The sequence below is a fragment of the Actinia tenebrosa genome, unplaced genomic scaffold (genome assembly GCF_029948245.1).
Source record: "Actinia tenebrosa isolate PJP-AT-01 unplaced genomic scaffold, QUT_ActTen_1.0 PGA_scaffold0__85_contigs__length_37466705, whole genome shotgun sequence".
Taxonomy (NCBI): Eukaryota; Metazoa; Cnidaria; class Anthozoa; order Actiniaria; family Actiniidae; genus Actinia; species Actinia tenebrosa.
Window position 1 is genome coordinate 11,799,924 of NW_028292569.1, and position 18,073 is coordinate 11,817,996.

Consider the following 18,073-nt stretch of genomic DNA (forward strand, 5'->3'; position numbering starts at 1 on the left):
TCATCGTTAGTCCAAATACCTCGGGTTATCAGGGATATGCTAAATCAGGCACACCGTAGTCATTTAATGGAGTTTGGTTTAGTTTTGTAATGTTTTGCTGGTAGTGTTTGGATCAGTTTAGCTCCAAACACCAAATCTGATGAAAGCATAAGACCCATGTAGGTATGTTTTTGAAGAGTTTAAGAAATGGCTGGATGGCCGGCAGCCGGCCAGGGTCTTCAAATTACTAAATGACCGGCAGTCGAGAATTTTTGTTTATAACTAGCTGGAAATATAGCCAATCGCTTCAAAGCTACTCTACAGTCAAAAAAATGCACATTTTTTTCAGCCCAATCTGATTTGTATTCTAATAGCACAGGGTTGTGAAAAAGTGCCTGGTGATTCTTAAAATAAAGTTTTTTTAATTTGATTGCTATTTTAAATTTGTTTTGAAGAAATATAAATATTTCTCGACCGGCAGTCTATAGAGTTCAGTATATACTTCAACACTCATCGCCTTTACCCCGAAATTTAAATACTTCAACTCAATTGTCGCAGTCCAAACGAATCTAAAAAAACCGAGCCTTTTTTGATTTTAAAAAGCGATTGGGTTGGAAAAAAAGTGCATTTTTTTGACTGCCGGTCATTTAGGAATTCGTGTTGCCTTTTGACCGGCAGTCGTGTGGTGATTTCTCTGTCTCACTGAATTCATGGCTTCGTATTCTATGTCGGGCATCGACGAAAAGTACAATATGAGATCTAAAACGTTTTTCGTGTTCGCTTGGGGTAATAGAATAAAGTTAGAGTAGCTTGGAAGCGATTGGCTATATTTCCAGCTAGATATAAACAAAAATTCTTGACTGCCGGCCATTTAGTAATTCGAAGGCCCTGGCCGGCTGCCGGCCATATCGACACGGCGTTTAACGTTTAATAAATGAACCTCTGGCAAAAAAAAAAAAAATGTAGATAATACTCAGTGGTGAGTGGAATTTGGAAAGTCTGGGTTCGATCCATATAATTTTATATGAATTCATATTGTACTAATTATAGTGTATATTTAGTCAAATAAACATAACAGCAAACAAAAGAATTAGAGTGAAGTAGTTCTAAATACGCTAAAGCATTTTATACCACTCTGTCATTTGTAATAAACATCTTTCGGGCATTAACATGTTAAACAATATACCAGCTATATATAACGAGTGAGTGGTTTTTGTATGTTTATTTTCGAATTAATTCGCGAATTAAAGTAGTAGACCCAGAAAGGAAGTCACAAGATATCTTCAGGTTTATTTCGAAATTCGCATTTCGAGTTCTTTAAAAAAGATTGATAGAAAATATAACGGTAAATTCCCACTGGCTAGTGATCTTGTGCTATTGAGTAGCTATTTATGACGGACTCAACTCGAACTCGAACTCGAAGTCCAACTCGAAGTCCAACTCGAACTCGAACTCGAAGTCCAACTCGACGTGTTACGACTCCCTACCAAAGTGCATTAGCCTAATAACTATTTCACGGATTTAATGACCTCACTCTAATAATCGATAGATAACTTAACTATTAAGTCAAGTGGTAAAACAATGGATAGGAGTCTGTAGAGTCTGCTTTTGAATGCATTGATAATAAAAATTCAAGACAGATTAGCAAATCAGGTATTTTATTTTCAAAAAATAAAATAAAAAATAAGAGAATACTAACAAGATATCTTTTTGAAATGTTAACAATAATTAACATTAGAAAAGAAAAGAAAAGAAAAAACAAAGCAAAACAAACTTTTTCATGTCAAAATTACTTGATTAGCCCAAGGCGATTTACGTACTACGCTCTATCATGCATGTTTGTTACGTTCATTTCGAATAGCGATGAGTTAAAATATCACGCGTGTGCGCACATACACGATTGAGAATAACAAGGCTGGAATATTGGGGATTTAAGTTAACCAGGAAGGTCATAAAACACCTTCTATTATTCTACAAATATATCAAAAATGTCTGCTGTAGAAAAACTTTGTTGTAATATAAATACATTTCGAGTAATATCATGTAAATAGAATCGGCAAAGATTCCAGCTTGGTCATTACTTGGGGGGAGGGTTGGAGGGGTGGGTAGAAAAGCGCGGAAAAAGCTGAAAATGACTGAGACTATAACTAATGAACACAAGTCAATGTGTTTTACATCAGTAAGAGCAACCTCATGGTTCATCATTAAAATTTAAAAAAACTTAACGATTGTAAATGTAGCCATTATTTGTCCTTTCCTTTCCTTTCCTTTCCTTTCCTTTCATTATCTTTCCTATCCTTTTTTACCATTTTATTATTTCTCTCTTACTTCTTTTTACAGTCTATTCTTCTTTATATACAATACACAAATTAACCTTGTTGATGAAATGTTTCTGGACAATAGCCAAAATCTAATAGAGAAGATAGAAATATTTTTTTTAAAATTCACGATTTCAAAATTTTTCTCCCAATTGATACTCGAAAGTTTTCTTATATGAATTTTTTTTTGTTTTTTGTTTTTTTTTTGTTTTGTTTTTTTTGTTTGTTTGTTTTTGTTCATTTTTGTTGTTTCTTTGTTCTATAGCTTTCAAAAGATTGATTAACGCTCTTTAAGCAGTCGAAAACTTGATCGTAGCCCCCTATAGAGAAGTTCAGTTCAGACCAGTTGTTTAACAAATAACTTCAAAATGCTATAACGCGCGTTTTGATTGGTCAAAATTTCATTTCAGATGGGTGTGACGTTAATTTTTTGAAGGCTTTCTCAATCTGCACTTTCAAAGAAAAATTAAAATAGTATTTTTCTCGGCATTCAGCTTTGGTAGATTACAGTATCTATGCTAAAATGAACTGAAAATATATTTTTTTATATTACAGAAATTAAAATTAAAAGTTAGCAGACTTAACGGGATATTCGAGTTGCTAACTAAAGATGAGCGTGAACCTTTATGAAACTAGAATTTAGGAAGGGGGATGTGTGAGAACACTTAAAGGTACTTAGCTTAAGGCATGTTTACATGGCTACTACGAAACGAACTATGAAATTTACACATCTTTAGATAGAGGAGTTTTTAACAAAAGGTCATTAGACTGATTACCAACAGCATCCGATTTCACTTCTTTAAGCAACTGGTTATCACTGGATCTGCGTTCGTCTTCATAGTTCGTCTGGGGCAAAAAGAAATAAGCAAATTATATTTGAATTCAAATTGCAAAAAATTCATTAACATTTCAACATTTCTAACCTCGAGAATTATTTTCCCCCAGTGATACTTGCGTTTCCTCCAACATTTAAAGTAATACACTGCTAACCCAATCGGCAATAGAAGCAATAAACAATACAACCATTTCAGTCGATTTTTATAAGGTGCGAAAGCTGCGAATATAATATCAAAATGTTAAGAAAATTACCCCCTCTCTCCGATGAACTAGTGAGCATGTGAATAGAGGAAACTGAGATTTAAAAAAAGGAGCGAACGAAGGAACGGATGAAATCGGCCCACCGACCCACCGCATTTATTTGTGTCAAATAAATGAAATGTACAGACTGAAATTGGCCCAAATGCAACAATTATTTGAAATCAAGAGAGTGTAACTCTAATAAATGCTATGTAGAACAGGTTTATTCTAACAAACAAGTATATTCACTTACGGTTCCTTGTAGTTGTTTTAGTAGTCGAGAATGTTTCTGGAGTGGTAGCAGACGGCTCTGAATATAAAACCATATAGATAAATTGCCTTATTTCACTATGACGTCACTGCTTGTTTATGTGGGGGATAGAATCGCCAAATCCAATAGAATTCAACAAAATTTGGTCCTAACGAAAGAGTTTAATCTAAAATGGCCCGGTTTTCAGATATAATATGTGTTAATATGTACTAAAAATTAATCTGAGCGTTTGCTGGCTATTCTACTTCTCTTCATGGATTGATACTTTCGATATACTTGTATTTATATTTGAAACGGCCATAATTTTTGCAAATGGCTGTATATATATATATATATATATATATATATATATTTGTTTGAGAAGAAAAAGTCAAGACAACATTTTTCCCGACAAGCCTGTTTCGTGAATTGCTTCACTCTTCAGGGGATTTAATGATAAGAATATTCGTTACTATCATTTATATAGAAAAAGTATACATAATTAATTAGTGGATGTAGTTTAGCTGTTGCGTAGTAATGCTTTGTTTCTGTGGCGGCATGAAGATACAAGTTCGTTTCGCTTATTTAATGATGAGAGTTCCGGTCGATAGATTATTAGAAACTTTTCTTTAAGACAAAGGTTACATCTTTTGCTGGAGCTGTTGTAGGCGGAGCTTGAAGATAGGACGCGCCATAAAATGGAGTAGCTGATATTACTGTTCTTGAGAGTCCAGATGTATTTGCTGAGTTCAGTCGAGTTTTTATGTTGTTCGTGGCGGAATGAGGCGGTGTGGTTTCTGTATCTTGTTTTGAAGTCGTTTTCTGTGAGTCCTGGCCTATGTATGTTGCGGTAGTGTTGTTGTCCTTTCTTGTGACGGTGGCTTGGTATACAACTGATGATTGGAGGCAGTTTCCATTAAGCGGGCAGTTGTTCTTTTGTCGGCAGCTGCATGTTTTCTTGTCCTTTGTGTTGTTTGCGGTGTCGTTGTCGTCTCTCGGTGAATGTAAAATGCGCTTATTGTGATTGTCAATGATTTGTTTGGTATTGTTCATGCAGCTGTAACTGATCTTGATGGTGTTACGATTAAAGACTTTCCTAAGATTATGGCCTCTAGGAAAGTGTTTATCAACTAGGCCAAGGATTCTCTGTCCGATATTGGTGCTGACATTTTTGCTAAATGGGGGGTTGTACCAGAGTATGCCGTTTCGCTGTCTGTTTTTGCATTTTGTGGTCGCGGTTGATTCGTAGTGTAGGGTGTACTGGTATCCGCTTTCGTCAAGTACTTTTTGATATGGAGGGGCAGCTTGGTCGAAGGATGCTTTATCGGATGAAAGGGATGACAGTCGTCTGTTGATGCCAGCAGGTATGTTGTTGGTAGTGATTGGTGGATGGTTGCTCTCACGGTGGACGTAGCGTCTAGGAAGTTGATGATCTGCTTGTTGGCTTCGATGGTGATGCGTAGTCCATTGTTGTTGAAGATTCGGCAAATGTCTTTCTTGATATTTTCAGTTTCTCTCGGTGTACAACACAAAGGACAAGAAAACATGCAACTGCCGACAAAAGAACAACTGCCCGCTTAATGGAAACTGCCTCCAATCATCAGTTGCATACCAAGCCACCGTCACAAGAAAGGACAACAACACTACCGCAACATACATAGGCCAGGACTCACAGAAAACGACTTCAAAACAAGATACAGAAAAGTCTTAAAGAAAAGTTTCTAATAATCTATCGACCGGAACTCTCATCATTAAATAAGCGAAACGAACTTGTATCTTCATGCCGCCACAGAAACAAAGCATTACTACGCAACAGCTAAACTACATCCACTAATTAATTATGTATACTTTTTCTATACAAATGATAGTAACGAATATTCTTATCATTAAATCCCCTGAAGAGTGAAGCAATTCACGAAACAGGCTTGTCGGGAAAAATGTTGTCTTGACTTTTTCTTCTCAAACAAATATTCTGCTCTACTTCTATCGATGTTTTGAGCACTATTTTACGGAAAATTGATTCACAGATTTCTTATAAATATATCTCTCTATATATATACACTTGATTGCAGAAAGGTTGCAGTATACACTTATACAAATACCTAATTTATTCAGTATATTTAATGATATGCAAAACAGAAAATTCGCTTTATTTATTATTTGTTTCATTCAATGAACATCAAAATATTTTATTCTTGTGTTTTGCATCCTACAGATTATAAATCAAATGGTTTTGAGGGTTAAAAAAGTAAAATTGCAATAAGCATCTCATCAGGTATTTGTATAAATGTATAAATGTATACTACAACGTTTCTGCAATCGAGTGTGTGTGTGTATATATATATATATACACCGAATCCCTAAAACTTTGACAATTTAGCGATATATATACATATATATGTATCCCCTTTTTCCTATTGTCTTTCCTTGAAAATCCAGGTATGACAATAGAAAAAAGGGGGTTACACATATATGTATATAAAAAAGTAGAGAAATAAGAGAAAAATATCATATGCCCTTGGCAGGATTTGAACCCACGTCTTCGGTATTCTAGTCCGATGTGTTAACCACTACACTACAAGGACCAACCACGCTGGTAACGCAGCCAGAATATGAAATGTAGGGTATTCGTGAGGATCCCAGAGCGATATTTTTTCTCTATAGGTAAGTTGAACACCGTAAATGTACGCAGATAATAGACATAGTAAAGTAGAAATTATGCGTTCGGTGTGTATATAATGAAGTAGAGAAATAAGAGAAAAATATCATATGCCCTTCAAATCCTGCCCTTGGCAGGATTTGAACCCACGTCTTCGGTATTCTAGTCCGATGTGTTAACCACTACACTACAAGGACCAACCACGCTGGTAACGCAGCCAGAATATGAAATGTAGGGTATTCGTGAGGATCCCAGAGCGATATTTTTTCTCTATAGGTAAGTTGAACACCGTTCTTATATATGTATATATATCTTTAAAGTGTCAAAGTTTTAGCGATTCGGTGTGTATATATATATATATATATCTACATACATATACATACTGCGGTTTGCATAAACTTTCACCATTTGTGCATGTATACAAGTATATCAAAAGTATATCAAGAATGATGGGATATGGTCCCTGTTATTGTTTTCGATTTGTCTATCACTAGGGCTTTCTGGAAAAAATATCAGGGATGACATCCCATAATTTCTGATATACTTTTGATATACTTGTATATATATATATATATATATATATATATATATATATATATATATATATATATAAATGGTCTAAGTTTATCCAAACCGCAGCATGTATATATATATATACAATGTATACACCGAATCCCTAAAAGTATGACATGTTTGAGATATATATACATATATATGTATCCCCCTTTTTGCTATTGTCTTTCCTTGAAAATTCAGGTAAGAAAATAGCAAAAAGGGGGATACATATATATGTATATATATCTCAAACATGTCATACTTTTAGGGATTCGGTGTGTGTGTGTGTATATATATATATATATATACACACTTGATTGCAGAAAGGTTGTAGTATACATTTATACAAATACCTAATTTATTCAGTATATTTAATGATATGCAAAACAGAAAACTCGCTTTATTTATTATTTGTTCCATTCAATGAACGTCAAAAAATTTTTTCTTGTGTTTTACATCCTACAGATTATAAATCAAATGGTTTTGAGGGTTAAAAAAGTAAAATTGCAATATGCATCTCATTAGGCATTTGTATAAATGTATAATTGTATACTACAACGTTTCTGCAATCGAGTGTATATATATTTATTATATGGCAAGGTAATTTCACGCGCTATGATTGGTCAATTTGCGATCCATAACTTACGGTACGGACCGAAAAATGAAATGGTTCACTGAGTGTACGTACTTATGATCTTTTAAAACATTCAAATCTTTATCAAAAAAATATATTTCTGGATGAAAATCGTCGGGAAACCTTCAATAAATAATTAAAGATAACTGAAAGTCACTGGCATTTAATGCAAAACTTATCAAACAAGCGACAACTCTTTCATATAAGCGAAATTCTTTCGATCAAGGCTCTACACGGCACTAGTTGAGCGATTTTGTACGACTAGAAAAAACTAGAAAAACTAACTATGCTAAAGCTAAAACTAAGTCAAACTACGAACTAAAGGGTGGTGATCAGCGGCTAATTCAGGTTTACAAGTAGAATTATCGTAAATTTGTTATTTCAGTGAGCTAACATCGTCCAGTTTGAAGTTATCTGAATCGATCAGGTGAAGAAGCCAGTAGTTCCTTTGGTAAACGTTTTAAGCAGTTTTCTAGGCTCATCCATCTTGAAGTATTTCCATATTTCAATAATATTTCACCCCCACTTGAATTTGAATGCATTTTTAGACAGGAGAGTTGGCAGTACCTTTTTTAATTGAGTCGAAAGTGTGCCGTCTTCATGACTTCAGCCATTGTGCATATGGCGGCCTGCTTCAAACAGTCAAAACGTTGAAAATTGACGAAAACTATCCATGTTCAGCGAGCCGTAATTTTCCAAAGCTTCTCATTCATTTCTGGAGACAGTTTTTGAGTTTTTTCCTTAATAAAAGGCTGGAAAACAAGCGGAAGGCTGTAGTATTTTTCATCTTGGTTGTGAATAGCTTGAAGTTTGAAGTACGACAATTTTCTTCTCAATCTCATGTTGAGTTCTTGAGATCTTCTTTTCATGCCTTTTTTGCTTTGCATTTACATGTTTTGCAAAAGAAAGCCACACTTTTGTTAACTAGTATTTCATAAAACTTTAAGCTATTGCTAAATTCTTTCAAAGTAAACTAAAACTTCTCTTTTTGAGCGACTCAAACATACGTGACTTGTAGCACGTACAGAAAGCCCTTCCAATGCAGTTCTCGTTTGACATGCGCTGTTAACTTTACTTTTTGTTGCTTCGCCTCTTTTTAATCTCAATGCCTTGCCATATAATAAATATTTTATTAACCTCCTTTGCTCGGTCCGTACCTTAAGTTATGGATCCTCGTTTTTTCCACTTTTTTATGGCCCGCGCGCTACACGTTTGGGCCATAAGGCAGTGGAAAAAACTCGGTCCATAACTTAAGGTACGGATCTCGCACTCGGTTAAAAAGAGCTATATATTTTTTTATTTATATATATAGCGATATGCAGAAATTATGATCGTTTTGTATATACACAAAAGTTTATCAAAAGTATATTAGAAATTAGCATATAACAACTTGTGTACTTCCTAAGAACGCGCGCGCTCATTGGTTAATTTGAGGTGAATATTGTACGATATTCACCTCTGAATCTCGGAATATTGAGTCGGCAACAAAATGGCATCTGCCGGCAATCGTTTGGCTAAAATTTCCGATGAGGAAATTGAAAAAATGAAAGTAAATGCCATTCCTACATTCCTATCAAAACGTTTTGCTAAAAATTTTGCGTGAATTTGTCACGCAAACTAAAAGTTTCTGTTTGTTTGTTTTTATTGAATTATTGTATGTAAAAATAAGTTACTCTGTACACAAGTTGGTGTATGCTAAAACAATTATTCGCCTCAGGCTCAATGAATATGGAGAATATTTACCTCGCCGCTCGAAGACCCGCGTCTCGGTAAATATTCCCCGATATTCACTTCGCAATCGGCGAATGATTGCTGATTACGGAATACTGATTACTGATATTTTTTTTCAGAAAGCCCTAGTGATAGGCAACCCGAAAAAAATATCAGGAATGATATATATTTTTGCTGCATATATATGTATATATATATAAATCAGAGATGGTATCCCACAATTTCTATTAACATTTTGATATACTTTTATGTATATGCAAAAGCATCATAATTTCTGCATATCGCTGTATATACATATACATATGCCTATGCCTATGCCTATGCCTATGCCTATGCCTATGCCTAATATATACAGTATGAGTGAGTAATACATACAGTATATCGGATACAAGGCGGACACGAATACTGTATATTACTTATTAAACGTATAGGTTAGTTCCTTTGTGTTGCACTAAAATTTTCAAAATTCAAGTGAATCTGGCCAAGAAAATCCAACTTAAAATTTATGCAAATGAACACAATTTTCTATCAGATTTACAACACTCTTCACGGTCGTGATTTCTATTGTGTTTTCCTCATGAATTATTACTGAGTTTGATAAATATACATATACCTATACACATAAATATACACATACATATACATTTACATGGTTATGCCAGTTCAGTTGTTACGCATCAACGCTTTATTTGTTTCTATGTCTACAACTGAACAACTATATAGCCATGTAAATGGCTATATAAAGTGAATGCTTTGTAAAATTCAAATATTAAAATCTCCTGACGAGTGACTCCGACTCACGAAACAGTTCTGTAGAGAACAAAATATGGTCGTTTCATTTCTTCACTTAATACATATATATATTTCGCTCTACATAAAATATCGAGCACTATTCTACTGGCGATCGACTACACACATATACACATACATGTATAAGTAAATCTTTAAAAATTCGGTCGTTTTTAAAACCAACTATCGTAAGTTTTTCGTTCAAGAAAAATGCAGCTTTGTTCGCCTCCTTTAGTGAAGATTACAGTGGATGTCTTTCATTTATCTTGAAATATTGGAGATTTCCGTGTATTTTTTCAGGGCAAAACTGCATCATCATGAAAGCTGTACACGTTACAAAAATCCTGTGCGGGAGAGTAGTAAGGTCGCTATTCGTTCTCGCCTGAGTCCTACGCCAGTAGTAACGTTGATATAACATAGAAATCTTGGAGAAAGAGCCAAAAGAGTTTTAAATAAATGAATCCCCCATCGTAGGGATCATTTTGATCAAGTTTTTTGTGGAGTTCGAGGTTTAGAAGACGATGAAATCGTGGTTTAAAGTGAGTTGTTTGTTCAAATATGGCGACTGAAGTTCCCTCCCTTGTCAGAATATACACCAAGAGTCTCAAGTAACAAGCCAAGACTCCAGAGAACGTCGGTACTTTTAATTATAATTGATTTATTCATGGTTCATGCAAGTGGCTATAGCTCCCCACTAATTATCATCTCAAGCAGCCTTGCTTGGAGCAATTTGTGAAGTCAATAAATGAAAATGCACCATGATTAAACTAATTACAGCTAAAAGTAACGGCGTTCTCTGCGGTCTTGGCTTGTTGCTTGAGGCTTTTGGTGCGACAACGATTTCTGAAATAGGTGTATACATAAGATCAACATCAGATACCATAGGGAAATTACTATACGAAAGCGAAAGCGCGCGTGTTTATTAAAATAGCAAGCCGATTCAATAAGCTTTATCATTATGGGATTAGAGGTATTATTAATGATTGGTTTGCATCTTACTTGAAAGACCGATTTCAAACAACACAGATCGGAACGGTAACTTCAAATAAAGAAACCACCTTGTACGGTGTCCCTCAAGTTTCTATTCTAGGTCCATTATTATTTTTGCTTTATGTAAATGATATCTATAAATGTTCTAACAAATTTAAATTTTATCTCTATGCTGATGACACTAACCTATTATATGCCAATAAAAGCTTAAAAACTCTTGAATTAACTGTTAATATTGAACTTGCCAAATTAAGTAGCTGGTTAATTGCGAATAAACTAACCCTTAATATCAAAAAACTCAATTATGTAATTTTTCGTCCGTATCAAAAGAAACTCCCTTTTGAACCTATTGTAAAGATTCTAGATAGCAATCTAAATAGATTCCTTCCTTTGGAGCGAAAAGACTTCGTTAAATACCTCGGAATTCTGATAGATGACAACCTTTCTTGGAATCATCATATAGATTATATTGCACTAAAAATAAGTAAAGCTGTAGGAATAATTGCAAAACTAAGACATTTCGTTCCTCTCCATACTCTCCATAATATTTATCGATCTCTGATTCACCCTTATCTTACTTATGGCTTAACTTTATGGGGACAAGCTGCACAAATTCACCTAAACAAAGTTCTTCTTCTACAAAAAAGAGTTCTTAGATTAATATACTTCACTGATAGATCCCAACATGCCATTCCTCTTTTTATCAGAGCTAATACACTACCAATTAATTTTCTCTACTATGAATCGGTCGCCCAGTTAATGCATGATATTGAAAATAAGCTTGCACCTCTTAATATTCTAAATCAATTTACTCTTGCTACGAGTGTTCACTCATACAACACAAGATTCTCATCATCAGGAAATTTCTATATTAAAAAATCTCAACTGGAAGTACAAAAAAATTCATTCTCAAGATTTGGAGCTAGGTTATGGAATACGATACCGAGCAATTTGCGTAAATTAAAAAAGAAGAAGTTTAAGTTAATATTACGTAAAACACTATCTGATTTTCTCCTAAGAGAAGATAGCTATGTTGACACTTCCACTATTGTAGACAGACTACATTATACTTTGAACGTCTCGGACTGAGTCTTTATATATTGCGGCTATTTATAAATAATTATTTCTTGATTTTCAAAACTTGGTTAGTATCATTTTTCCTTTTTCTCTTTTTTTTCCCTTTTCGTTTCTTTATTTTAAGTACACTGTTAGTTTTTCATTTATTTATCGTCATATTTTATTTGTAAATCTTCTAATATTTATTTAATGTAATATATCGCCTCCCGCCTAGATTAGCTTTATGCTATTTGCGGGAGGGTGATAAATTGTGTATATATAGTCATTATTTTGTAAAAATAAACTTGAAACTTGAAACTACAAACTTCATGCAATCAATATATATATATATATGTATATATTTCTTTCAACAAGGTTCTCTAACATACATTAGTGTTAATTGTTAGTTTAGTGTTAAATATAGTGGTAGTGCGAATGTGAGCGAAAGTTTCCCCAATTAGTGCGAAAGCGCTAGAACGACTACATTACACTTAAACAAAGTGATTTATTTATTTATTTTTATAAATTGATGCTGGTTGAAACCAATGATAAATTATGTATGTATTTGAGCGGAGGGGCGAGAGCGAGAGAGAGAGAGAGAGAGAGGGAGGGAGGGAGGGAGAGAGGAATTGCCAATGGCAAGTAATTTGAACAATAAATAGAAACAGTAAATCTTACTTAGTTGATCTTCGCAAACTGGTTAAAATTAAATACTGACTCACCTGCTTTTTGAGTTGTAACTGGTGTTGTCTGTAAGGTAGGTATGGTAGAGACATGTGTTTCAGCTAAATAGCAAAATTACTAAATTGTTACATCATAATACCAGCTTTAAGCATACGATGTTACGATGTTATAAAAAGTTCAAGCCAAATGATGCGTTACTTTGTTTGTTTACTAAAGTGTAATTTTTATAGACAAAATAATAAATATTTCAAAGTAACTGAAAAGGTACTCAAAAACTGGTTAAAGAGAATTCGAAATATTGACTCACCTGGTTTTTGGGTTGTAACGGCCGTGGTCTGTAAGGTAGGTATTGTAGGGACATGTGTTTCAGCTAAATAGCAAAATTACCAAATTGTGACATCATAATACCAGCTTTAAACATACGATGTTACGATGTTACAAAAGGTTCAAGCCAAATGATGCGTTTCTTTGTTTGTTTACTAAAGTGTAATTTCTATATACGAAATATTAGATATTTGAAAGTAACTGAAAAGGTAATCAGAAACTGGTTAAACACTGACTCACCTGATTTTTGGGTTGTAACGGGTGTGGTCTGTAAAGCTGGTGTAGTAGGGACAGGTGTATTAGCTAAATAACAAAAATACCAAATTGTTAGTTAAAAGTTTCGAGCCAAATGAAGCGTTACTTTGCATGTTTGCTAAAGTGTAATGCTTCTAGAAGGAATAATAAATCCTTCAAAGTATCTGAAAAGAATGGCATCATGCTCAAAGGAAACTAAAAACCAAATGGATAAAACAACGAATGCATACAAACCTTTAAATACATTTAAGGATACGGGAGTGCACTCCCTAAAGCCTTGGCCTTGTGCAAAATTATCACGAACTGCAGCAACGAAAATATTCTCATCTTCCCTGGTTAGGTTGGATAGAATCCATAGGACGCAATTTGAAGAGGTGTTATACTCAGCGAACGTCCTCCCAAAATATGTCGAGTTCTTGAACTCAGGTGTCCAAAATACCGAGCAAAAAGGATCAACCATAGCAAGTTTCACTCTTGAAAACGAGCGCCAAGGGGAAACTTCTCCTCGCTTATATAAACCCCATTTGAATATGGCCGCTTTCGTCAAGTTACCACAGCATTCATACGCGAAGTTTGTACCTTCTGCTACTCTCCTCTCTATTACTGGGTTTTTCTGCCTTTTATCTGGCTCGGAAAAATCTGTAGATTGGAAAAAGCGAGTTACAAAAAATTGGAATATACGTCCTGTCGCATGTGGCTTACTTCTTTTTAGCTCTATGCATAACAAATTTTCAGCAGAAATAGTAATGGCAAAAACTTGACTTGGATGATATGGCATCATTGACCTTCACTGTGGAAGGTTAATTTTAGATTAATATAATCGATTGAGCTGCATGATAAGTAAGTAAGAATATATTAGTTCGAAAGAATTAATGCAAAACTATATTTTAACTTCAGTTCTTAACATATATATAGTGAGAGAGGTTTTAAAAAATGTATCTTTTTTTGTAGAAGGAAGATAGCAAGGCCACATACCTGTCAATGATTGAATCATCAAATCGTCTTCAATTTGGTTTGTTATGCATTTTACATTTTCCTTTTGTGCAGGACCTAATAAACAAATGCTTGTTAATTAAAAAAAAAAATCAGTACCGTATTTACTCGTTTAAATGCCACACCTGATTAAACGCTGCCCTCAAATAAGAGCCGCACCTAAGGCCAAAGATATTAATAATTGCGCCCTCGAATAAACTCCGCCCCTAATAAGCGCCGCTTTTATGCATTAAAAGATTTATATTTCGTATATTTTGTACGTCTGCATTAACTTTGCATTAAATCACTAGATACTCATTATATATATGGTAAACAATTCAGTTTTTTTTTTTTAATAAGCGCCGCCCTCAAATTAACGTTAATGCCGCATATGAAACCCCAAAAATTTAATAAGCGCTGCGGCGCTAAAACGAGTAAATACGGTATTAATTATTACAGATGTACATTCATTACTGTGTTTCTGAAATCAGGAATTTTACACCTAATCCCAATATGGCGACCAATTTGAATAACTATTGTTCTAGACTGACGTGCATAATAGGCTAGTCAGTCGATTCGGTGTATACCTTATAATCAGATTTATTTTTGATATACTTTTTCATGTGTACAAAGAAAGCTTCTCATCATTTTTTATACCATCATCATATTTATATTTAACATATTTATATATACTTATTTCAATAAAGTTAGTCACCAAAAACCTAGATAGCTGAGATCACTGAGGATCATGGAAAGCAATTCATTTCGATCAAACAAGTAAAGCTTTTTTTGATACAAACTGCAGCTTGCAGGATGTTCAGAGGTGAGACTGTAACTTGTAAAAGATGTGCAAGTCCATCAACAGTATCAAGCGGTTGAAACATGTAAAATGTATCTGTCCATAATCCTGGTCGTCCTCAGCTTTGTATAGCTTTTCAGGTGACTAATTTTATTGAAATAAGTGTATATCACAAAATTTTGTAATGAGTGAGGACCAACGGTATTTTTTTATTTATCCGAAACACATGTCCCTACCATACCTCCTTTACAGACCACACCCGTTACAACCCAAAAACCAGGTGAGTCAATATTTCTTTTTAAACAATTATTAAATGTGAACCCCCACTTTGAACCCCCACTTTAATATCTGTCAAGAGTAAATTTTTTTGTATGTGACTGTGTATATAACTTACCTGGATCTTCGAACTTGGAATTATTAAAACAATCCGGATGAAAAAAGGTCAGAAACACGATCATACGAAATAAGAAACTCCTTTGCCAAGTCATCTTAACACAAGCTCTTGAGAAACGTCTAACTAGTCTAAAGATATAAGACGAAGCAAAAAAAAAAAAAAAGGATCAAACAAAACCAAAGTGATACCAGGAATGAGAAATAACAGTTTTTGGACGTCGCACGCATTATTCAGTGCTGTACAGCAGTATTAATTGTGAAAATATCTTTACTTTCTTGACTGTCACAGAGAGCAGAGACCAATAGATATTCGTCGTAATCCAGTACTTGTAGTTATTAGGGATTAAACTAGATATATTCCAGTGTATTGAAATTGAGCTTTAGAACCCCAGTATTACTTTGTTATTTTTTAAGGTGACGAAACAGAAAACTATAGTTGATATATATTAACGCCGACTAAGCCATTAGAAATTTATATATGGTATCTTTTAAGGTTCAAAAGATCAATAAAGCCACGCCCATTAAGAAGACATCGGGAATCTCCGACGAGCATCCCAAATACATTTACCACAGAGTTCCTCTCCCCGGGCTTGCAGTACTTGCTGAATGATGTTTTACTTGCTGTATACATAGGCTTTTATTCATGATTTGACCGCAGACAAGGAGAGGTCATCGAATAAAACAAAACAATTACTCAATCATGTTGCGTTGCAACTAATGGAAGTCTAATGCTTTTGCGGTACATGCGGCCTAAATGGTAAAAAGACTTCAAAAGTTCAATAAACTATCGGAAAGTCAAATGAGAGATATCAGAATACTAGTAACGGTAAAGTGGCCATGGTAAGTATATATTTAGAGTTCTTATGAATTTATTCGTTTCATTTCCAAAGCACGTATGTGACCCTGAATTACGCAACGACGCTTTAGAAAGCAATGGGTCTGATCTAACTCTATCTTACTACACGGATATCTTTCTTTCTAGCAATAATGATTACTATTATGAGTATATAGGCTTAATTGAGATTACCTTTGAATGTCGTTTTTAGTGTTTATCGTATTGGCGTTGATGATCTGACTTCTAAAATATGTCTACTATACCACGAGCAAAGTGAATATAACATCTAGAAACAGTCGCTGGAAAAGCCAGTCTTCGATATGTACAGAATTAAACTCGATGGTGGTAGCTAAATGGTAGGAAGAGCGACTAAAGCAGAGTAAAAAAAATGATACGAAAAATCCGGTTCACTATAAAATACTGGTACAAAATATTTTTGCAGGCCGTGTTCAATGAAGACTGAATATGCAAATGTTTGTTGTACAGACTAGATTCTCGCTTTTTTATTGGCTGGCCATCGCATTCCCAATAATTATGTTTGGCGTCTTCGCTTTCACTTATACGGAATGATTGTAAGTGAAACTATGGGAGGTCAAAACTAATCTGACACATTTTGAAAATTCACACTTTGAATATACTTGGATAAAATATTTCAGTTTTGAATCGAAGGCAGCCTTGTGTTTTCTTATGTGCTCATTGACCGGTACTTTAAGTAAACAAATGCTTATCTTCCGAGTTTTTACAATTATCCTGCGTAACTCCGGTATTGTTTTGAAACTTTTTTATTCAGTGACGGGTGGTGTAGCAGTGCTCATAAGATCTAAGCCTATTGTATTGATACCCTTGCTGTAAAACAAAAGAAAATAATACAATAGAAGGGGAAAACAATGGATTCTTTTGTTTTATCTCACCAATCACAGTAGATCGTACAAGATGCTGCTACACTACTCTCAATGACACCTGTCATATGGAAATTCCTCTTTTTAAAAGTCAAACCATGATGGAGTTAGGATTACTAACCTCAAAATCAATTACTTTGAATATACAATTAATACTATTTTTGTCAAAGTGCTATTGGAAAGTACGTTGTTCGGTAATTTTTGACATTGATAAGATCAAGTCAAATGAAAATTAACTATCAGCGACTTTCAATGCTGTAGAATATTATGCTTATTGCTTACTATCAATCACGTGACTTGTTGGAGTTGACTGGGGGAGGGGGGCAAACAAGCGGTTTGCTGGGGGGCAACTAGCGGATGCTAAGTCAAAACATTTCAAAATAAGTCCTCAAACTATTGTATTTGACTATTTTCACGACATCAAACCAGAAAATAAAAGATCAAAACTACCTCCAGGATTCTACAAGCCATCAAAAAAGAGCTATTACCGGAAGTGACGTCTATTGATAGCAACCTATTCTAATCAGAAATAATACTAGCAGGGATCAATAATGCAAAGGTTGCTGGTATAAATCAGAGTCAACCTTGTACCTGCCAAATTCTTGCGTCTAATGACTGTACTTTCTCAAATTACGACCCAAGAACGAATCCTATCTTTATCAAATTGAAAATACTGAAACTTGGTGATCTTATACGGTCTCATACTGCTCTATTTATGCATGACTTGTATAAAATAAACTAATCAAATCTTTTGAATACTTCTTTCATTTAGTTAATCAATGTCATTCTTACAGAATGGCCTAAGTCTAAGTGTACTGGTGTATACTTAACCCACAATTAGAACACTTTGTGGGACTGATTCAACGTCAAATTT

The 18,073-nt window shown here is 34.4% G+C and overlaps 1 protein-coding gene across 2 annotated transcripts; it reads right to left on the reverse strand.

The window, feature by feature from the left end:
* Positions 1-1,620: 1,620 nt before the first annotated feature.
* Positions 1,621-16,741, reverse strand: LOC116287854 (uncharacterized). Of its 2 annotated transcripts, XM_089030760.1 has the most exons (10): positions 16,493-16,741; positions 15,467-15,594; positions 14,277-14,351; positions 13,536-13,940; positions 13,287-13,349; positions 13,030-13,092; positions 12,761-12,823; positions 3,628-3,684; positions 3,221-3,351; positions 1,621-3,143 (listed from the first exon to the last, which is right to left on the reverse strand). In XM_089030760.1, the coding sequence occupies exons 2-10, from the start codon at positions 15,558-15,560 to the stop codon at positions 3,021-3,023; spliced, it is 1,074 nt and encodes a 357-aa protein (XP_088886886.1). In that variant the 5' UTR covers positions 15,561-15,594; positions 16,493-16,741; the 3' UTR covers positions 1,621-3,020. The 2 variants fall into 2 exon arrangements, with proteins under 2 accessions (XP_088886886.1, XP_088886889.1); XM_089030763.1 differs by lacking the exon at positions 3,221-3,351.
* Between the last annotated feature and the right edge of the window lie 1,332 nt (positions 16,742-18,073).

Excerpts from the sequence above, each read along its gene's own strand:
- LOC116287854 (XM_089030760.1), bottom strand. The coding sequence starts at position 15,560 with ATGACTTGGCAAAGGAGTTTCTTATTTCGTATGATCGTGTTTCTGACC. Across the intron at positions 14,352-15,466 it reads TTCCAAGTTCGAAGATCCAG|GTCCTGCACAAAAGGAAAAT; the intron begins GTAAGTTATATA and ends TTTGTTTATTAG. Across the intron at positions 3,144-3,220 it reads GGGGGAAAATAATTCTCGAG|ACGAACTATGAAGACGAACG; the intron begins GTTAGAAATGTT and ends TTTTTGCCCCAG.